The sequence below is a fragment of the Aspergillus uvarum genome (assembly GCF_003184745.1).
Source record: "Aspergillus uvarum CBS 121591 unplaced genomic scaffold BO82scaffold_2, whole genome shotgun sequence".
Classification (NCBI taxonomy): domain Eukaryota; kingdom Fungi; phylum Ascomycota; class Eurotiomycetes; order Eurotiales; family Aspergillaceae; genus Aspergillus; species Aspergillus uvarum.
Genome location: NW_020291299.1, coordinates 213,947 through 233,866, shown reverse-complemented (window position 1 = coordinate 233,866; position 19,920 = coordinate 213,947). Strand labels below are relative to the sequence as shown.

At 50.7% G+C, this 19,920-nt stretch overlaps 7 protein-coding genes across 7 annotated transcripts; 3 read left to right on the top strand and 4 right to left on the bottom strand.

Moving 5' to 3' along the window:
- Positions 1-908: 908 nt before the first annotated feature.
- Positions 909-5,605, top strand: BO82DRAFT_379893 (putative ABC transporter; the record flags this gene model as incomplete). Its single annotated transcript, XM_025637716.1, has 15 exons — positions 909-1,155; positions 1,207-1,433; positions 1,488-1,767; positions 1,817-2,050; positions 2,110-2,828; positions 2,876-3,038; positions 3,089-3,328; positions 3,375-3,573; positions 3,625-3,696; positions 3,760-3,810; positions 3,862-3,926; positions 3,979-4,163; positions 4,219-4,652; positions 4,709-4,795; positions 4,858-5,605. 15 exons carry the CDS (start codon positions 909-911, stop codon positions 5,549-5,551), a joined length of 3,897 nt encoding a protein of 1,298 aa, XP_025496932.1. The 3' UTR covers positions 5,552-5,605.
- A 37-nt stretch (positions 5,606-5,642) lies between these two features.
- Positions 5,643-7,367, bottom strand: BO82DRAFT_379892 (MFS general substrate transporter; the record flags this gene model as incomplete). Its single annotated transcript, XM_025637715.1, has 7 exons — positions 5,643-5,841; positions 5,874-6,145; positions 6,210-6,395; positions 6,454-6,593; positions 6,720-6,797; positions 6,888-6,977; positions 7,031-7,367. The coding sequence occupies 7 exons, from the start codon at positions 7,365-7,367 to the stop codon at positions 5,643-5,645; spliced, it is 1,302 nt and encodes a 433-aa protein (XP_025496931.1).
- Positions 7,368-8,758: 1,391 nt separating this feature from the next.
- Positions 8,759-9,760, bottom strand: BO82DRAFT_360469 (uncharacterized protein; the record flags this gene model as incomplete). The annotated part of the gene is made up of 3 exons (XM_025636765.1): positions 8,759-8,785; positions 9,076-9,143; positions 9,250-9,760. The coding sequence occupies 3 exons, from the start codon at positions 9,758-9,760 to the stop codon at positions 8,759-8,761; spliced, it is 606 nt and encodes a 201-aa protein (XP_025496930.1).
- A 1,071-nt stretch (positions 9,761-10,831) lies between these two features.
- Positions 10,832-13,556, top strand: BO82DRAFT_412485 (S53 family peptidase; the record flags this gene model as incomplete). Its single annotated transcript, XM_025639840.1, has 9 exons — positions 10,832-11,040; positions 11,096-11,359; positions 11,410-11,944; positions 11,996-12,192; positions 12,241-12,378; positions 12,428-12,604; positions 12,668-12,843; positions 12,911-13,085; positions 13,144-13,556. The coding sequence occupies 9 exons, from the start codon at positions 10,832-10,834 to the stop codon at positions 13,214-13,216; spliced, it is 1,944 nt and encodes a 647-aa protein (XP_025496929.1). The 3' UTR covers positions 13,217-13,556.
- On the bottom strand, positions 13,366-14,507 carry BO82DRAFT_349884 (GNAT family N-acetyltransferase). The gene is made up of 2 exons (XM_025633998.1): positions 13,961-14,507; positions 13,366-13,876 (listed from the first exon to the last, which is right to left on the bottom strand). Exons 1-2 carry the CDS (start codon positions 14,457-14,459, stop codon positions 13,620-13,622), a joined length of 756 nt encoding a protein of 251 aa, XP_025496928.1. The 5' UTR covers positions 14,460-14,507; the 3' UTR covers positions 13,366-13,619.
- Positions 14,508-16,774: 2,267 nt separating this feature from the next.
- Positions 16,775-18,484, top strand: BO82DRAFT_349883 (intradiol ring-cleavage dioxygenase). Its single transcript, XM_025633997.1, has 2 exons — positions 16,775-17,213; positions 17,276-18,484. Exons 1-2 carry the CDS (start codon positions 16,979-16,981, stop codon positions 18,169-18,171), a joined length of 1,131 nt encoding a protein of 376 aa, XP_025496927.1. The 5' UTR covers positions 16,775-16,978; the 3' UTR covers positions 18,172-18,484.
- A 396-nt stretch (positions 18,485-18,880) lies between these two features.
- On the bottom strand, positions 18,881-19,916 carry BO82DRAFT_388361 (uncharacterized protein). Its single transcript, XM_025638378.1, has 2 exons — positions 19,523-19,916; positions 18,881-19,427 (listed from the first exon to the last, which is right to left on the bottom strand). Exons 1-2 carry the CDS (start codon positions 19,660-19,662, stop codon positions 19,139-19,141), a joined length of 429 nt encoding a protein of 142 aa, XP_025496926.1. The 5' UTR covers positions 19,663-19,916; the 3' UTR covers positions 18,881-19,138.
- Positions 19,917-19,920: the final 4 nt, after the last annotated feature.

Sequence of the window (19,920 nt, the reverse complement as noted above, 5' to 3'; positions counted from 1 at the left end):
ACTCCCCTGACTATTGTCCCTATGCGCTCGATTAAGGCGGTTGGTCTGGATTATTGTGTACGTACTTGGATAAGTGAAAATCGCGAGATGGTTATGTAGGGTGGATCTAGTAGTATAAAAAAGTTACAATTGCAATTGCCAAGAAAGCTTGAAGAAAAGTCGCATGAAAAGTCTAGAGTAGAACTTTAAATACACACGGAGACTGCGTTTCCCGTATGTTGCTATTTTTAGACGCAATATTCTTCGTTATCAATTGCAAATGAACTAAACGACCCAACCACTAAGATGATCGGATTCACAAATCAAGGCTAAAAAGGCGTCAGCATCACACACCGCCAATCTGCTCTATAACATGCCAAGGGCCTGCCCCTCACAGTATGTTTGTTTGTGGCTGTTCATTCAGTCTTTCCTAGCCACAATGACTTCGAGCGCCACGCAGCTCATATCTCTCGTATTCACAACTTGTGCCTCGCTTTTTGTCCTGATCGTTCTCTTCAGGCTTTGGAAGCTTTATAGATCTGGTACTCGGAATACTTCACGCTGGTTGGGATGTCTGAAAGCCGTCAGTATCTTCCACTTTGTACAGCACCTGGAATGCGCAATTAATGTAGACAACACGCTAGCTGTTGGCGATCTCCCTGTCTGTGGTTTTATCTTACTACTGGGTCCAAATCTCGACCTTTGACCTCGAAGATAAGACTGAAATCTTGATCTCAATATTCGCGTCTATTGTTGCTGGGCTGAGTTTAGGCTTGCTCCTATACAAGGAGCATCAACGAGGCTATGGACCCTCCGTCCCAGTGTTAGTCTACTTGGTAGCAGCTGTTGTATGCGACGTCGGTTACCTGAGGATAATCCCTGATGAGTCGAATGGCAATGTCTCACATGTGACCCTTACTCGCTGTTTGATGCATACGACGCTTTTCATCATCGAGCTCTGCACCCCTCGATGTTCGATTTTGGACGGTGTGAACAAAGAGCAGTCCCCAGAGGATTGCCGCGGTCTCATCAGCAGGACTTTGTTTCTATGGATCAATCCCATCCTTCTCCAAGGATACAGGAGCATTCTCAGCCAGGAACACGTGCCAACACTGCGTCAAGATATGAAACCAGCAATCACACGGGAATCAATACTGGAATCATGGTCTCAGCGTGGTCTGTGTATGCCCCTTGAGCGAACACATGCATCTTGCTAAATCACATTAGTCAAACCCGAGACAAAGCGGACATTGCCAATGGCTCTGTACCAATGCCTCAAAAGACCCTTCCTCGCAGCTGTTGTTCCACGGCTATCTCTCCTCGCCTTTCGCTACTCTCAGCCGAAACTGATAAAAGAGTCCATCCGATACGTTAGTTCAGACTTTACAGGCAGTGGCAGTGGGCGCGGGGCTGTGCTCATTGTGTCTGCCCTTGCGATCTATGGTGGTCTCGCTGTAGCTCTCCCTCCAGCCCTCAAGCTTCCCCCCTGATCTAATGTCTCATTCCAGCTCTCGACCGCTGTATACCGACACCGCATCAACCAATTGAAACTCATGACGAACAGCGCCCTGGTGGGTCTAATTCACGACAAAACCATGAAGTCGCCCAGCATCTCTTACAACAACGGCGAGGCGACCACGCTCATGAGCACCGACGCAGACAGTCTCGATGGCATCGCGGAGATGGTTCATGAAACATGGGCTCAGGTCGTCGAGGTGTTGATCGGGATCGGGCTTCTGGCCAGCCAGGTTGGCTGGATCTGGCCCCTTCCTCTTTTTCTTATATACCGTAAGTGCGTATTTCCACTACTTCGAGTCTGCGGCTAAGGGTGTCCTAGTCTGTTCGCACATGAGCCGATTCGTCGCAAAACACCTGCAGCCGCGGCAAAAAGCCTGGAATTCAGCTACGCAGCAACGGCTAGGCGCTACTAGCTCTCTACTGAGTGCGATGAAGGGAGTCAAGATGCTTGGGATTCAACACAATCTCACCCATCGCGTTCAATGGCTGCGAGAGAAAGAGCTGCTGGCTGCGTCGAAACTGCGATGGGTTATGGTATACTACAATGCATCAGGTTTGTTACGCACACTTTATCCCCTTTCGACATTGGTGTTGAAACTAACGGGCAAACAGCCAACGCCCTTGGAATATTTTCCCCCGCTATCACTGTGGTGATTTATGCTCTCATCGCGGTCGCTCGCGGGGGCAAGCTGGATACTGAGACGGCATTCACCACTATGGCCATCCTGAGCATGATCACACATCCTGCTAATATGGTCATGACAATTGTTCCGCGTGCAGTAGCCGCTTTCGCGGGGTTTGAAAGAATTCAAGCCTTTCTACTCCACGAAAACCTACCAGTTAATCGTGCGGTACTAGCAAAGGAAACACATGATACATTCTTTGCTGATCGGGTCACTGGCGAGATATCAGAGCCAGCCGAGGCTATGCAAATCAACCAGCTGCGTATCGGTGATGAACCTCCAGTCTTGGAGAACGTTAACCTCGACATAGCCAAGGGATCCTTTGTTATTGTCTCCGGCCCAACGGGCAGTGGCAAGACGAGCCTACTGCGCGCTATACTGGGAGAGGTTGTCCCTGCCCATGGCTCGATCAGTGTGTCCGCACCGAAAATAGCCTATTGTGCACAGAAGCCTTGGCTACCTAACGCGACAATCAAAAAGGCAATTTACGGTGCTACGGTGGCGAAGACGCGGGAAAGTGAGAAGTGGTATCATGAGGTCACAGAAATATGCTGTCTGACCCATGACTTCGACTCACTTTCTGGTGGAGATCAGACTGTGTGTGGCAGTGGTGGGCTGAATCTGTCGGGTGGGCAGAGACAACGAGTGGTATGCTTGCTGCATGCACATAAAAATTCCTTGGCTAATGTTTCCAGGCACTTGCACGGGCCCTCTTTGCCAAATGCGATCTACTCCTACTTGACGACACTTTCAGCGGCCTTGATGGCGACACGGAACAGAAGGTCTTTGACAACATTTTTGGGCCCGACGGACCTGTTCGAACACTGAATACTACTGCTGTTCTTGTCTCAAACTCAGGTACACCACCAAGTACATCTTTACGAGTCCAGTTGCTGACTGCAGGGCAGCTCAGTACTTCCAATCTGCAGATTACATCGTGGTTCTCGGCGAGCATCGGATTGTAGACCAGGGACGCTGGGAAAATCTGAAGATCAAAGCTGTATCCATCGAGAAGTTCTCAGGCAGTAAACGCACGCCAAACAATGCTGTTCTGACCGCCAAATATGAGGCGCTTGGCGCTCAACTGCGAGCCAAAGACGAGACTGAAATGGATCTTGCAAGACAGACAGGGGATCCTGCTCTCTACGGTAAGGGTACAATCCGCGACTCAGTACATTACTGACTTGGACACAGCATACTATCTGAGATTCATCGATACCATCAACCTCATTCTTCTGATTACCACGAGCGCATCATACAGTATCTTCATTACGCTCCCGCAGTACTGGCTGCGACTGTGGACCGAGTCCGACGGCAGGCACACCGCGTTTTATGTGTGTGGATTTCTGTTTCTGTCGAATATGTCGTGGATGTCAACTAGTGTCATGATGGGGTAAGTCTATTCTAGCTTTGAAAACCATGTTCTGGTGCTGACAGTCAAAAGAATCCTCTTTATTCGGATTGCACCGCAGTCTGGGAAACGGCTACATCAGCGTCTTCTGGATATAGTCGCAAGGTCAGTATCATCGGTTCTCATTGTTCCAAAGAGATATACCAGACAATTCTAAATATTCTCCAGTGCACCTTTGTCCTATTTCTCTCAGACCGACAACGGGTCAATCTTGAACAGGTATAGGTTATTTCTTGTGAGTATCGATCAATAGATGTTGATGTTTCCCAGATTCAGCCAAGACATCCAGCTCATCGACAAGCAACTCCCCACAGCCTTCCAGACTGTCATGACTCGTAAGCCCTAAGCCCCCGACGTCCGAGTATTCCCAATTAACCACTCAGTCAGAGATATTCAAACTCCTGATGCAAATCACCCTCCTGTGCATCGCCGACAAATGGCTCGCGGTATCCCTCCCAGCTTGCGGGCTTCTTGTCTACTTCGTACAGAAGGTCTACCTCCGGACTTCTCGACAACTCCGCTTGTTGGAGCTGGAATCGCGTGCGGGCGTCTTCTCAAGCTTTCTGGAATCAGTGCGTACTTGGCCCCGCTTCCGACACGTTGCATGTTTTCTAACTAAAGGAGAAGATCGACGGGCTCGAAACCATCCGCGCGTACGGATGGACCTACGCTGCCATTCGCGACAATATCCAGCACCTGGACCATGCGCAGCGGCCGGAGTATCTTCTACTGTGTCTGCGGCGGTGGCTGAGTCTGGTATTGGATTTGCTGGCTGCTGCCCTGGCCACGATCGTGGTGGCTACAGCGGTCGCATGGCGCGGACAAGTAAGCGGCGCGCAAGTCGGCATCGCACTCAACGTGATGCTCGTGACAAACACGACCCTGCTCAGTCTGGTGGTCAGCTGGACGAACCTGGAGACCTCTCTGGGTGCGATCGCGAGACTGAAATCGCTGGAGGAGTTCACCCCGACCGAGGGCGGAAATGCTGGGAGCCTTGATCCTCCGCCCAACTGGCCTTCGAAGGGGAAGATTGAATTCGACAATGTTACCGCATCCTACCAGTAAGTGTATACACCCGACCATCAGTGCTAAATAATCACTGAAAGAAAAGCGCCAGCGGCCAATCCGACGCCTTTGCTCTCCGGAACCTGAGTCTGAGGATCACCGCCGGCCAGAAACTCGTTATCTGCGGTCGGACAGGGAGGCGAGTCAATACCTATTCCCCGATTGCCGTGCATCACGCTGACATATTTGATGTGAATACAGTGGAAAGAGCACATTGGTCCTCACTCTCCTGCGCCTCCTGGAGCTGCAATCCGGCACAATCAAACTCGACGGTCTGGACATAAGACAGGTGAGACTCGACCTCCTCCGTCAGCGCGGCTTCATCGCCGTCTCGCAGGACGCCCTACTCTTCCCCCACGAGACGCTGCGCTTCAACCTCGACCCCGACTCCACCGCATCCGACGAGATACTTGCTCTTGCATCGCAAAAAGCGGGACTGTGGAAACACTTTATCGCGGCTGAGACGCCCGTTGGGGAGGATACACTGGGTACTATTATCGACATTTCGGGAGACGGCAATAAGCACCCAGTGCTGGACAGAAACGTCTCGTCGTTTCCGGAGCTTTCGGTCGGCCAATGCCAGCTGTTCGCGGTGTGCCGCGCGCTGATCAAGGCGCGAGTGCTTCGGGGATGTGGCGTCAAGCCCGTGGTTGTGCTGGACGAGGTCACTTCGTCGCTTGATGCGGAGACGGAGGCGACGATCCATCGGATTATTGATGAGGAGTTTACGCAGGAGGGGCATACTGTGATTGTTGTTGCACATAGAGTTGGAGGGTTGGTGGAGCAACTGAGCCCTGGGCGGGATGCTGTTGCGGTCATGGCAGATGGAAGATTAGTGGACGTTGTGGACGAGTTTGATCGCGCGGGTTTCTCGAAGCTCGGACAGTTGGAGTAAATGTGGAGTTGACAGGAAGATAATGGGCAATGTACTGTACACAGAGAACTCTACCGAAGAAATTCCACAACGACACTCTCAATCGCACACATCATTCCCTACCCTCAGCCCCAACCCTAACAGCAGGTATCTCGGCGAGCGCCAACGCATAGAACCCGGCAGCAACCAAGAAGGGCAAGCCTACCCAGACGTCGCCTAGCACCATTCTCAGATGAAACATGCCTGCTAGAAGAGGGCCCACGATCAACATACCGGTTGAACTCACCACCCCGATGAGAGTGTAGACGGTGCTCAGCGATCGAGGTTGGACGAGCGCAGTCACTAGGGTCCGGCGGTCACGAGGGAGGAAGACCCTAAGCTGAAGATCACGGTCCCGAGGCCGAGCAGCGGCAACGTCGGCGCGAAGAAGATGGCCAGGCTGCCCAGCGTCATGAGCAGGGTGTTGATTTGGGTGAGACGCTTGTCGCGCACTGCGGTCGGCCACTCGCATTTACGATCGAGATAATACGTCACGGCAGGGAGGAGGAGGAGGAGGAGGAGGAGGAAAAGAGAGAGCAGGCTCACTCCGGCGCGGAGAGGCATGAAGTATGATGCCTGTTTTTGTTACCAACATTAGCATTAAGCGTGATCTTAGCATGGGGTAGGATATGAGGTATACCTCTGCATAAGACACGTGGAATCTCTTGGACGTATACTGGAGTAGCACGGCAAAGGATTGTCGTCCCAGCAGCGCGATGAAGAAGCCGAAGACAACCAGCAGCACATTCCCATTGCGCGACAGCCACTTAATGAACGGTCGCACTCGGCTGATAGCGGGCCATGTCGTAGATGACTGGTCATTGCCCTTGGGGCCAGGTTCCGAATGAGTGATTTGGCAGTTGTAGAGGCGAGGGAATAGAAACAAGCCTCCATAGGAATGCGATCACGCCGACCGCGGAAGCCCCAAGAAAAGGCACCCAGGGATCGATAGACATCAGCGCCGCCCCGATCGGTGGTGCAATGATATCAGAGACCATGGCAACGGCTGTCATATACGAGAAGACTGTCGTTCTGAACGTGTTCTAATTTATTAGCATTAGTATGTCTTTTCATTGAGAAGCACCGAAGAATCGTACCATTTCTCAGCCGGGCAGACAAGGGCCACGGCCGAAAAGCATAGCGAGGTCACTATCCGCGGCGCCTGCTAGAATCTGGAACAATTCGGAGAACCAGATAGCGCGCGGGGGCAAAGTGTCGTGGAACCAAACTGTGGATAGAAGTGAATCAGCGCTTCGGCTGCAAACGTGGCCGCGAACCACCGAGGACAACTTACACACCACTCTCAGTCAGTTGTCACTGAGGGTACATCCGAGTAAAGTGAGCAAAACCAACGGTCTGTCCCCGTAGCGATCGGCCAGCATACCGAATGGGACCCCGAGAAGGATTCCTACGCAGAAGTCAGCGTCAAAGTACCTCCCGGCATTGAACTCATCAACACACCGGGGATTGTCTCAAACGTATCCTTCCAGCCGGTAATCAAGGCAATTTCGATTTGGATCGGTTCAATTGTGCAGCTGTCCGCATCGAGCAGTCCCGACACCGCAGTGGAATAGCAATGTTTACACACAATGTCTTCCGTGATCGCAGTTTGAGCGGCCGAGCCTAGACTGTTAGCGACATCGAACAGGACGGCACCGCCGCAGAGCAACACGACGAGAGTGACCCATGAGGAACTGCTGGGACTTATGGCGGTGTCTTGGGCTTGAATTGGTTCCTCGGGCGTATCTTGAAGCAGGGCCGTCGTCTCATGCGGATGTGGGTCACTCATTGGAGACATAGTAGTGGTAACTGAGAACATGAATGACAAATATGGGATGGCTGGGAGGGGAAATGGCTGATGGGGTTCGAGGCCTTTATGAATAAGGCGTAATACCAATGCATTGTGGGCAGGTGTATACAGGCTAGTATCAGTACCTCACGGTTAATCCTAAATAATATTTAGCAATGAACCTTATGCAGGGATGCAGATAAAAGCTGAAAACCCAATTGGTCACTATTGTTGTCTGCTCGCGGTGTTGCCTTCGGATTTGAGTAGCAAATTCAGCCATGTTTCATTCATTATGACAGTACAGCTGACTAGTCTGAGATGCACATGCTGACGGGACTCCGCGGCATGGTTACAAGACTCAGCGCTCGAACAGAGCTTCTTCTCCTGATTCGACTCTTTTGTCCGTCTACCAAGTCGCACAGTAACGACAGCTGCGAAGAATCACTGTACAGGATATGTCCTACATCTTCTCCTCTGATGCTTTCCATCAGCCCATTCCACCCAAGACTGCCACCAGAAATGGATATCGAACTCTATGACATGAACTTCCACCAACATAGTGATCAGTCATCTGCTGATGTGACCCCTTATGTGCCACCTTCTGGAAGTAAGCAAGGCTATTTCTTCAACAAGCTCTAGGTTCATAGCGGGAAATGCTCCAACATTTCTGTTCTTCAACCTTGGTCGAGCTTGCTAACAACACATCGCATTGCATGGAAGAATGCATGTCTGATTTTCTTCGTCCAGAGACTAATAAAGCCATGGGAATTGTACCCATCTCAAGTGGAGCGCATTTTTGCTGCGTAGCTTGGTACCTAGGTCAATTAGTACTGGGGCAGCACTCTAGCCAAAGAGTCAAGCCTAGGTGCCGAGAGTAGCTGAAGATAGATTTTGAGCTGCCAGATATAGTAATTGACGCAAATTCGCGACGACAGGGAAAGAAGCTTGAGAATTTCGACAGATGTGGGTGCAACCTGGGCTAACCATGTAGGGCTTTTACAATTGATAACACGGGCCAATCCGCGATCTTCTTTGCACCTCATGTTGCACCCCATCAGGACAGACGGATGTGAATTCCTTATTATACTGAGGTAATAACCAGTTCCCTGAATAATGCTTATACTAATGTACATAGAAATGGGGAATGAGAAAGAAAGAGAAACAAGCAAGCAACAGGGTGGCAACTAGCTACACCGTTTGGTCATCTCGCAGCATACCTCTGAATGGCTCTGAGCATGTTTGTATTCATGCTTTCTTTAAGTGCTCTTTGGAATGCCTGATATAGAGTAACAGCATATAGAACTGACTCAGAAGAGCTTGGTAGACTTGAAGTCACCCGGAGTAGTGAACCTTTGAAATGGATCGAAGTTTGATCAACACCCGAGTGAAAAGGTTAATACTTAGCCGTAGTACATATAGCCACCTGGCTATCATGTAATGGTTGTAAAAGTTTCTGGTTATATAAGAATTGACTAGTGAGGGTCATAAATCAAAAAAACGTTCAATAATTCGGCTCCTGCCGACTCGATGTGTCTGAAGTTTTGCTTGACACGAGCAGCTAGGTTATCCCGCTATTGCGTGTCGCGATGATATGTGGCGGTATGGAATTGAAGAGCATCCAAACCAATGAATCGTTTACCACACTGAAGACAGCTCTGAAGCCTGTGCTGCTCAGAGTAGTGAACCTTTAGAGCGGCTCTATTGGGAAACCACATACGACAGAACCCACATTTGGCAGGGTCTGTGCTATGCCTAGCTTTGAGATGATAGCGGATACCTCTTTCACTATAGTACCACAAAGGGCAGTGTGGACACGGGTAGTACGGCACGCCACCGTGGTGGCTCTTCTGGTGGCTTTCTATATCAACTTTGCAGCTAAATCTTTGCTCACATGGAGCATCTCCTGGACCAAACAGTTCGCAGATGAAGTGTTTGTCAGATAGATCCAGTCGATAGCGCATAGGAACCTTAAGACAAAGTCGGCCTTGCTGCACCTCTGAGGTGACAGGTGGCTCATGCTGCTCCTGCCGATTAAGACCGTCGTCTCCCTCGTCCCCCTCGGACCCGTGGTCTTCGCCGTCTTCATCCCCAGCGCAACAGAGCTCGCTGCGCAGAAACCAAGGGGCTCTACATTTTGTACAACCGAATCTGGTGGGAACGCCGTTATCGTCGAGTTCTGGCTGGGCGACGATGCACTCATCATGATGCATCCCGTTACACCTTGAGCACCGCCAGAGTAAAGTGCCCTGAACCGGATGCTGGTGATTGTGACATATCTCGCATTTGAGGTCGCTATATCCATCCAAGTCCGAAGGCATGGACTCGACCAGGACCTCCTGCAGTATCCAATCCTCAGATGATACCATTTCTGAATGGATTTGCTCTTCTGGTGCATTTACCATTGTGTTTGGTGCAAAAAGACCCCAGGTGGGAATCTTGGTGGAAGTCGAGATGATGGGTTACGCGCAGTGTCCAAGTTGCGACTGTTGGCTAGATCGTCACAGCCTGAGGTCTTCAGCCACTTATATACACCTCAAGAGCTCACGATGCAGAGCATAAACATGAGAGATTATTGTCTCGTTGAACTTAGGACAAAGTATTTGTTCTTCATTGTACATTCACTCGTGTCTTTCATTCATTGTCTGGTTGGGGTAAGCTGTATGGTACGAAACTGTATTCATTATGTGATAGAGGTTCCGATTGAAGATAATAATGATTCGCCTTCAGGAGATCTACTTAAGGGTTTTTCTACTTAAGGATTTTGGATACCATCAGTGGTTATCTGAAGCGAAGCTGTGTATGGCGTACTTTGTCGCTGAGTGGACGGGAAATTTCACCTTTCACCTTTCGTGGCTGCAGGCGGTAACTATTTAGTCGGTGCGGACGATTCAAGTCTAGTAAGACCATTACAGCATGTCCTCGGCGTTCCATGACTTGCGATACCCTTAATCCGACCCACTCAGCCATTAGTGAGGTATATTTTCAGGATATCAGAATGACATTCGGTGGGGAGAGGGACCAAGTAAATCATATCAAAGTTGTAGGTCAAGTTTTCAACGCCCCCTGATCTCTTGCAACGGTCTCCAAAGAATCGTCCATCTTGGCAACACTTTATGACAACAGCACTGCTTGCTGATCCTATGCTAAGCATTTTCGAATTATCTGCCGCGGTCAAGCTTGAGTGATGAGCCACTAATGCAGGTGAGGTGGAGATGGTCTCAGCACTCAAAGCGGGCCATTTCCCTGATAAGCGAATCAGCACCGTAAGACTCTTATCGTATCCTCACGAAGTGACTAAAACGGCATATTGAGTTATATTTAATCAAGGCACTAGATGAACTTTTCTACAGGACCGATGTCACCCCCGTCGGAGGAAACGGAGATTGACCGACCCACTGAGCCCAGATGACGAGATTATAAATGTTTCCGTCGACTGCCACCGTTTTGGCTCCGCGGTCAGGCTGCGAGTCAAAATGAAGTCTCTGTCCCCCTTCGTCGTATTGTCCTTGGCGACATTGTCGGCGGCCCTCCCTGCGTCCGATCATGTCGTCCATGAAAAGCGCAATGACGCCTCTACCTTGTGGCAGAAGGCTGCTCGTGTAAACGGAACTGAGAACGTGATTGTGCGGATCGGGTTGACTCAAAATAACCTCGACCGCGGGTATGAGTACTTGATGGATGTGTAAGTGGTCTGTTCCCCAGGTGTATGTCGATCTCAGCTGATATAAATAAAACAGATCGGATTCAGTCTCGCCTAACTACGGAAAGTTCTGGACGCCAGAGAAAGTGGCCGAGACCTTTGCTCCCTCGAATGAAACCGTCACTGCTGTGAAGCAATGGCTCATCGAGGGTGGAGTTGATGCGTCTCGACTCTCCCAGACGAAGAATAAGGCCTGGATTGTATTTAACGCGACAACTGCAGAGGCAGAGACACTTCTCCACACGCAGTACTATCACTACAAGAACGCGGTCACTGGTTCGACCACCATTGCTACTGATCAGTAAGCCTCTTAAGCTCTGCCAGACGTGGAATCTATATTGACAAAGTTAGATATCGTCTGCCTCAGTCTGTCACGCAACATGTCGACTACATCAAGCCCGGTGTAGTCCTGCCACTGACTTCAAGGAAGCGACAAGCCGGCAGAAAGCCTCTCCGGTACCAGCCTGCCAAGAAGACTACTCCGAGCCCTTCCTCTCTTGCCACCTGCGATCAAGCCATTACCCCTGCTTGCGTGGCCGCCTTGTATAAGATTCCTGCCGCAAGTAAAGACGTGAGCCCCAATAACTCACTTGGGATCTTCGAGGAGGGCGACTACTACTCCCAAGAAGATTTGAATTTATTCTTCAAGAACCTCACACGCTGGATTCCCAGTGGCACGCATCCAAAGCCTGCATTTATTGACGGGGCCGAGGCTCCTGTTCCGGTTGATCAGGCTGGAACAGAGTCGGACCTGGACTTTCAGTTGGCATACCCTATTGTCTATCCCCAGGAAATTACCTTGTTCCAGAATGATGACTACAACTACGCCAGCGAGGAGATCTACACCTCTGGGTTCTTCAACACCTTTCTCGATGCCCTTGATGGGGTAAGAGCCCCACCCTCCCCAAAGTATAACGCGCTAACTAGGATCTCTCAGTCATACTGCACCTACTGTGCTGACGGCGAGTGCGGCGATGCATCGGGCCTTGACCCCATCTACCCCGACACAAACCAAGGAGGATACACCGGACAGCTGATGTGCGGCACCTACAAGCCCACCAACGTTATTTCCATCTCCTATGGTCTGCAGGAAGACGATCTTCCGGAGTATTATCAGAAGCGCCAGTGCAACGAGTAAGAACAAATCTCCCCAAAAAGAAAGCCACTAATTTAATATGCCAGATTCCTCAAGCTCGGTCTTCAGGGTACCTCTATCCTGATCGCCTCCGGCGACGACGGCGTCGCAGGCCCGCCGGGCGACTATACCGACGACGGCTGTCTTGGAAATGGAACCATCTTTAGTCCTGCGTTCCCCAACAGGTAGGCCTCGTTGACCGTCCAGAAAATATCTCTTTGCTAAGCAACGCAGCTGCCCCTGGGTTACCAACGTCGGTGCGACAAAGCTATACCCAGGGTACACCGTCGCAGACGGCGAGAGCGCCGCCTACGACCCAATGGGCGACCCATACTCCATCGCCTTTGCCTCCGGGGGAGGGTTCAGCAACATCTACCCCATCCCAAGCTATCAAGCCGCAGCTGTTGCCGAGTCAGTCTTGCGTTCCCACCGCCTCTAACCCGAATTCACAGAGGCTAACATCCAACCGCACAGGTACTTCCATAAGCACAACCCACCATACCCATACTACAAAGGTGCAGCCAACATTGGCAAAAACGGCGGGCTCTACAACCGGCTGGGCCGCGGATACCCCGACGTCGCCGCCAACGGCGACAACATCGCGATGTTCAATGGGGGCGAGTACATTCTTGAGGGCGGTACGAGCGCGAGTATGTTTTTATACCTCACCTCCCTTCAGAAAATCGTTAGAAGATGTCGAAACTGATGGATGCTCAGGTACCCCCATTTTCTCTTCGGTAATCAACCGCATCATCGAAAAGCGGATCGCCGCCGGCAAAGGTCCCGTGGGCTTCTTGAACCCGGTCCTCTACCGCAATGCGGATGCATTGAACGATATCACCAACGGAACGAATCCTGGATGCGGGACGGATGGGTTCTCGACTGCTCCTGGGTATGTATTCGTCAGACTTTGCTTACTTTGCAAGGTGATGCTAATAATAGGTTTGCAGATGGGATCCCGTGACGGGACTCGGAACCCCGAATTTTCCTAAACTGCTGGAAGTGTTTTTGAGTCTGCCGTAGACATGACGATACGAACCTTCCGCGGAAAAGAAGACTGTTTGGATGGAGAAGTCGGAGCCACTAAACGTATCAATGAGCTATTTCTTGCGGAGATCTAGGTCCAGTCCACGGTCGGGCAGAGGTAGAGCAAGAATATATGGGAAACCCCATTGTTATACACATTATCTTCATGTTCTATATGAGAGAAAAGGATTATGAACAGTTCATACAGTACAGTAGCTAGCCGCCCTTGCTGCCGCCCGTACTCAATCGTAAGTATAACCCTGGGTCACGACCTTACTTAAACCCTGCCCAAAAGATCACGTAAACTGTTAAAAATAACGTAAACTCTACTCATCGCAAACTAGCAATCGAAAATCACGCTTCAAAGCGCTACCCAGCCAAAACGAAGGCTCGCTGGTAATCAGAGACCCCGCCACTTGACAACGGTAAGCGACTTCCACCCACCACCCCTATTCTCCGGATAGGGCTCCCAATCTTCCAATGTGCAGAGGACCTCGAAATCATTCTTCTCGAAGACGCGGACGCTCCCGACATTCTCGACAAAGGCCGAAGCCATGAGGCGCTTGATATTCATCCGCGGGACTCCCCAGTCATGGATCAGCGTCCGCAGGGCCGATGTCATGATCCCCTTGCCGTGATATGATGGGGCTAGGAAGTCTGAAATTGTAAGTATCAGTCAGAGACCAGAGCTCCCCTCGAAAGAAAAAGACCAATTCCATGGGCATGAGCTGGTGTACTTACAGCCAACACCCCACGCAATCCCCTCGTCCCCGGGTAGTAGCTCATTATTCCGACGCTGCGCCTCCGCACGCTCTGCGCTGTCATGGCGATACTCATAGAACATGTACCGCGCAATCCCAATATCCCCTATCAGGACATCCTGCCGTGGGTGACCCGTCTCGGGATCCTGTTCTATGACTTCCCGAATGACCGTGAAGGGACACAGGTCAAAGTACTGTTGCTGCTGAACCGAGGTTTTGAATTCGGTGCGCAGAGCCTGAAGGACGGGCTCAGCGGCCGCACAGCTGGATTTTAACCACTCTTCCGCATGCTCGCGGAGATAGGGGTACGGCGGACCCGTCAGATTGAGGTAAATCCGCGGGTCGTTCAAGAGCGGGACCTTGGCGGAAACGGTCTCTTCAAGTTGGTGCAGTCGGTGCGGGGTGAGGATGATGTGGCTGAGCGGTGCCGGGAGGCGCAGGTAAGGCTCTTGCGTTTGGGGGTTGTAGAGGATGGGCATGACGGGCAACGAAAAATGAAGTTTCTATCTGAAATTATTCCACTGGCGGGATTATGGGCTGACTAGTGACTTATTTATATATCCTCTTTCTTCATAATAAGCGATGCTAAGCTCACTTGAGCCTCCATGAGTCATTCCGAAGCCGATCCCGAGGCCGCCCCCACAATTTTGTTCCGCATCCTTGAAAACCACAGCCCTCTCTTATATGAGGGTATTTAGAATTCTTAAGAGGGACTATTATTGGGCAATATCTTTTCTTTGTCTTTTTATTAGGGTACTTGGGCCTGACATCTATATTCGATTCTCCTATCTGTTGTTCTGCCGGCAGACCTTTCATTCGCCGAGTGGCCGCAATGGTCTTTCGTCGACTAAGAACAGAGTCCTCCGGCAAGATGATCTTACCAGTTGTAGTTCTAGACCTGCATGAATCTCAAGATAGATGTTAAGCCCGCCTTGCATCACTTTCTCATTCACATTTCTCCTCCATTAAGCATTTACCCAAGGAACAGGGGTTCTTGCGCAAGCTACCGTAACCAGCCATTCGGCTCGATTCAGAGTCCCTTATCGCTTAATGGCAGCACGCCTAGTGGTGCTTCCATTCAGCCTGATATAATTGCAACGGGGTAGCAGTGTTAGACTGAGAAAATGAAGGGGTTTCCGGCTCGCCGCCCCCAGCTTCAACACAATACTCTTAGCCCTGGCAACCAACAACCAGCGGGCAGGTGAAAGGTCAATAAGACATCATGTGAGTTCCTGTATGACATCCCTCAGCACAACCAGATACATACGCCAATATGGACAAGTCTCGTCATTGGGGAGAGGCCTGTCTATCCCCTTGTACGCAAAGATCATTTGAAGGAGAGTATCGAGCTAGAAGCAGAATGCAAGATACGCTCATATGTCGGGAGAAAATGCGCCCTGAGACTCCGAAACAAGTGTTTACAAGCAGAAGGGTATCTCCTTTGCGGGGCTGGAGCGTAGAGCCCGGCGAGCCTGTCTATATCGAGGAGGACAACGGGTGTACTGTGCCGTTTGAATGCTGGATTCTCGGTGGATGCATGCCAGGAGCTTTGCATGTTACGGTATATGTGTGGTACACCAGACGCAATGTTGTGATCTGGAAAGCCCAGCGCTTAGCTCTGCGTGCTACTCCATATCCCTGATTGCGGAATCTTGGGGCATGGACTCTCAATCCGGGGCTGGAGGAGATTTCATGATTTGACAAAACTATGACCTGAGAGAGAACTGTCGAGGTCTCCATTCACCAAAAAGATGACCTGAAACCATAAGTACAGTGAAATTATCCTTCACGAGTAAATACGTAGTGCTGGTTATGTCACATTTTTCGGACAGGCAAAGGTACGAATTCGACTTTCCAAACTAATTACTGTTTTCATACGGATGTGGACGTACCCATGCATATGATTTACCTGAATCTGCGGTATCGCCTTGGTTTCTCTTATGAATGACAATAGAATAATTCAGCCGTGCGACGATTGTGGAACTCGGAAGTTCCGACCTAGGCTAGCACAAGAATTATTGAATATTGGACCTCTGAAGAAGTGTTTGTATAATGCGTTGGATACACTTGGCACCTCAGGACCGGCTCCAGGCTGTGAGCCCAATTGCCGGTATCATGATCCACGTATGCTCAGCAAAGTGTTCAGTGTCACCCTAGATACACAAAGACCCCAGCCCAGACCCTCCCTTCACTCAGACTAGTGGTATAATACATGAGAGAACGTACATTGAAGAATCATCATGACACGGAAGATAATTGAAGTCCGTTCCCATCACTTGGCTCTGCTTCCTACCCTTGCGCACGGGACAGAAGACTCCCATGCAACCTGCAGTCTGCATAACGGGATGAACTTGCCCAATTATTCAAGCTTGAACCCTTTGTCGGACAATCAATTTACCAACAGCAGTCATGCATCGGACTCATGCGCCTGGAAATCTGGTCTTGGCAAGGCGCTGGACATAGAGACTGGCACTGGTACGGCCCGATTCCGCACCAAGAAGGGCAACTTTAATCGCCCTGACCTGGGGTATAGTGTTTTCTTGGCGACGCCAAGAGGGATGAAGGGTTTGTAGCCGATTTAAATAAAGTGAAGCGATATTGGAGTCCTTGGCGACTTGGAAATGGGTTCACTGTGAGTGGTAGGAAAGGACGCGCGTCCACGGACCCCGCCGGAGTTGGACCCTGCCCTACCTACTTTAAGCCAAGACGCTGACGACGACGCTTGTATTTTCATGTCCTTCGCTTAAAAACTGGTACGGAAAAGCGGCATCAATACTGCTCTTGGCTCAGGGCAGGCGGAATGACGACAGAGATGTGTGATGCCGACGATGTACAGTGATACTGGACCTTCCATGAAGGGAGGGAAAGTACGAGGATAAGGGGTATAAAAGGGCGCGATATCTCGCTGGGCCTTGAGAAGATTCATCTCCAGCAACAACAGAAACAGCTCCTCCACAGTAGAAGCTTGATTCTCATCGTCTTTTGTGTCTTCGCATCAATGATGGTATCTTTTTCAAAGCTCGTTGTCCTCGGGATGGCCGCTGTCGCGGTAGCCCATCCCGGCCATGAGGACATTGGCTCAAATGTGGCACTGAAAAGGAGCTTCCTCCGTCACTCTCGCAACAGCCTGTCCAAGTGCGCGGAAAAGGCTGAGTTTCGTGCGCTGCAGGCTCGCGCGGCTGCTCGTCGCCGGGACATTGCAAGCAAGAAAGCCAAGAGAAGTGCGGATGAAGGTGAGTACTGCTCCAGCAAGAATCCTGCCTTCCTCGACGAATAGTTCTGATCTATAGAGTAGGCTTTCTCAAAGCCAGAGACCTCACAACTGTGATCAACACCTCTCACCTGTCCAGCCTTACCGGTGTGACCGCCGACTCGTCCGAGGACGTCTTCTTTTCAGACGATGTGTCCTGCATCCTCTCTCCCGAAGGCGAGGTTGGCCCCTTCTGGGTCAAGGGCGAGTACATCCGCTCCGACGTGACCGACGACGAGCCCGGGGTTTCTGTCGTGATGGACGCGCAGTTCATCGACATCGACACCTGCGAGCCGATCGAGAATCTGTACTTCGACGTCTGGAACTGCAACTCCACCGGTGTCTACTCCGGGGTTCAGGACAGCAGCAACGGGAACGGCAATGACGCCAGTAATCTCGACAACACCGCACTGCGCGGCCTGCAGCCTACCGATGCGGACGGGGTGGCGCAGTTCACCACTATCTTCCCCGGCCACTACAACGGCCGCGCCACCCACGTGCATGTCATTGCCCACATTGGAGCGACTGTGCTGTCCAACGGAACCTTGACTGGCGGTAATATCGCCCATATTGGCCAGCTGTTTTACGACCAGGACCTCATTACCCAGGTGGAGGCGTTGTCTCCGTACAGTGAGAATACCGTGGCTATCACCCTCAACGCCAATGACCGGGTCCTGGCCGCCGAGACTGAGAACAGCGACTCGGATCCCGTGCTCGAGTACGTTTTGCTCGGGGACACTGTGGAGGACGGGCTTTTTTCGTGGATTACCATCGGCATCGATACCTCTGCCAGTTATAGCGCGAGCTATGCGGCCACCTTGACTTCTTCTGGTGGTGTTTCGAGCTCCAACAGCGGTGGTGGTAGCAGCAGTAGCGGCGGAAACACCGGCAGCGGAGGCAGCGGAGGGAACGGTGGTAACGGCGCCAGTGGCCCTCACTAAAGGTCTCAAGTTGTTGCCGGCTGCGAAAGCAGTAAGAAAAGGACGGAAGTCTCGAGAGTATCAGTCAGAAGGGGAGGGTCACGGCTGTGGCCGTACTTGGACCAAGGACTTCATCTTAACAAAAACACGCCACGTTATTCGCTCGTTATTAGTCCTTGATTCAGTCGACGTTTTACAATCTAAATATTTGTTTGATAGCAATGTCAAGCCTTTAGACATTCGTTACGTTTCCGAACAAACCAACGAGCCTTGAAAGCCAGTCATAGGTCTTAGGTAAGCAGCCACAATTAAGTTAGTTATATAACGAGTCGAGACTGCTATCAGATGTTCAAATTCTATACAAAAGCAGTCGACACAAAAGCCTCAAAGCTCTGCACCCATACACCTATTTTGGTTATGGAACCGGGTCGATGCGGGTGGGAGGAGGGGGTAGTCAATTACTTCCAAATGGTACCGGAAGGGTCACGACTAGGTCTTGGGTGGCAGTATTACCATAGTTTCGGGACAAAAGCGGAGGATTTATTGCCATAGACCGCCGGTCTGAGGTCAAGAACATACTCAGCTCAGCTTACGCTTACCAGGAAGTGCTTAGACATATGTAATTGACCTGGTAGTAAACGCAAGTCAGAAAGGCTGTGTGTCTGCTCTTATTTCCCCGAAGCTACACTCTACAACGTACCCCTCGGACAAAACTTGTTCAGCACAGTGTCTCAAAAGCTACCCTGCATACAGTCAACTCGCACAGTTGGAGCGGGGTTGATTCAAGCTTCCATCATACGGACCCGGTTGATCTCTCGATTTTGTTGGCGGTGATTTGTGACTTATATGGTCCAATTGTGCTGTTGTAGTCGCCCACATTGAAATATGGAAAAAATCAAGGACCATGAACAAAGTTCTGCACTCCCCCCAAGTAATCACAAAACACAAAGTCAATCAAACAAGATGGTTCGAACAAGTTACCGAGGCCCTAATCATGGATGAAATGCCCATAGCCAATCTCTGGTACAGCTTCAAGCTCACGCTCCGGTGGCCATATTACCTTCATTCCATTCTGCTTTGTGGTTGAATCTGCTTTCTCTCCCGCATGTGTTGCACGTAGAAATTCTAGGTTGTTCTTCCCACGAACATAGCCGTGACTAGCAACATGAGTCCCATGAGCGAGCTGATTCTCGTCTTTGTAGCAAAGAGTCACATGCGGGCCTAAGGGGTCTTTCTGTCGTATGCCATTGATACTGGTCGTATTATGAACCTCTGACCTATAACTCATGAGGCATTGATCAGCACTCATACCCGAGCTGAGAAGATAGAAGGTCACATGAACTATTTTCTGGCCTCCAGATTCTCTCCATACCTGATAAGAACTGCCTTTGGATAGAGCTTTCGGTCTCTTGCTGTCTGATACGCTAGGGCCACCAGTTGAAGGACCCTTTCTTGCTCCTTCGGGACCATACCCTTATAAAAGTAGTATTTGACAATGTTGACCGTTGACATGTTTGCGAAGAAGAAAGATGGTTCCTGGGTGATTCTCCACCACTGGATTAACAATGTTCGAGGATTCTGTTGCAGAAATATGAAGTGACCCTTCCTATATCATTGCCGGACCAGGTCTTTTTAATATGAGAAACAAGTATTGGCAAGAGCCAACCTTGAAAGCAGGGGGCTGACACAGTAAGCCGGGCGGGGTAAATGCCATCCAATTCAAGCTCAACGGCTCAACAATAGACAGTTCCGCGAGTCTCAACAGGCATA

What these genes read in the sequence shown, in the direction of transcription:
- BO82DRAFT_349884 (XM_025633998.1), bottom strand. Translation starts at nt 14,459, where the DNA reads ATGCCCATCCTCTACAACCCCCAAACGCAAGAGCCTTACCTGCGCCTC. An exon ending in GATTGCGTGGGGTGTTGGCT is followed by an intron (nt 13,877 to 13,960) that starts GTAAGTACACCA and finishes TTACAATTTCAG; the next exon opens with ACTTCCTAGCCCCATCATAT.
- BO82DRAFT_349883 (XM_025633997.1), top strand. Translation starts at nt 16,979, where the DNA reads ATGATGGTATCTTTTTCAAAGCTCGTTGTCCTCGGGATGGCCGCTGTC. An exon ending in CAAGAGAAGTGCGGATGAAG is followed by an intron (nt 17,214 to 17,275) that starts GTGAGTACTGCT and finishes TCTATAGAGTAG; the next exon opens with GCTTTCTCAAAGCCAGAGAC.
- BO82DRAFT_388361 (XM_025638378.1), bottom strand. Translation starts at nt 19,662, where the DNA reads ATGTCAACGGTCAACATTGTCAAATACTACTTTTATAAGGGTATGGTC. An exon ending in CCAAAGGCAGTTCTTATCAG is followed by an intron (nt 19,428 to 19,522) that starts GTATGGAGAGAA and finishes CATGAGTTATAG; the next exon opens with GTCAGAGGTTCATAATACGA.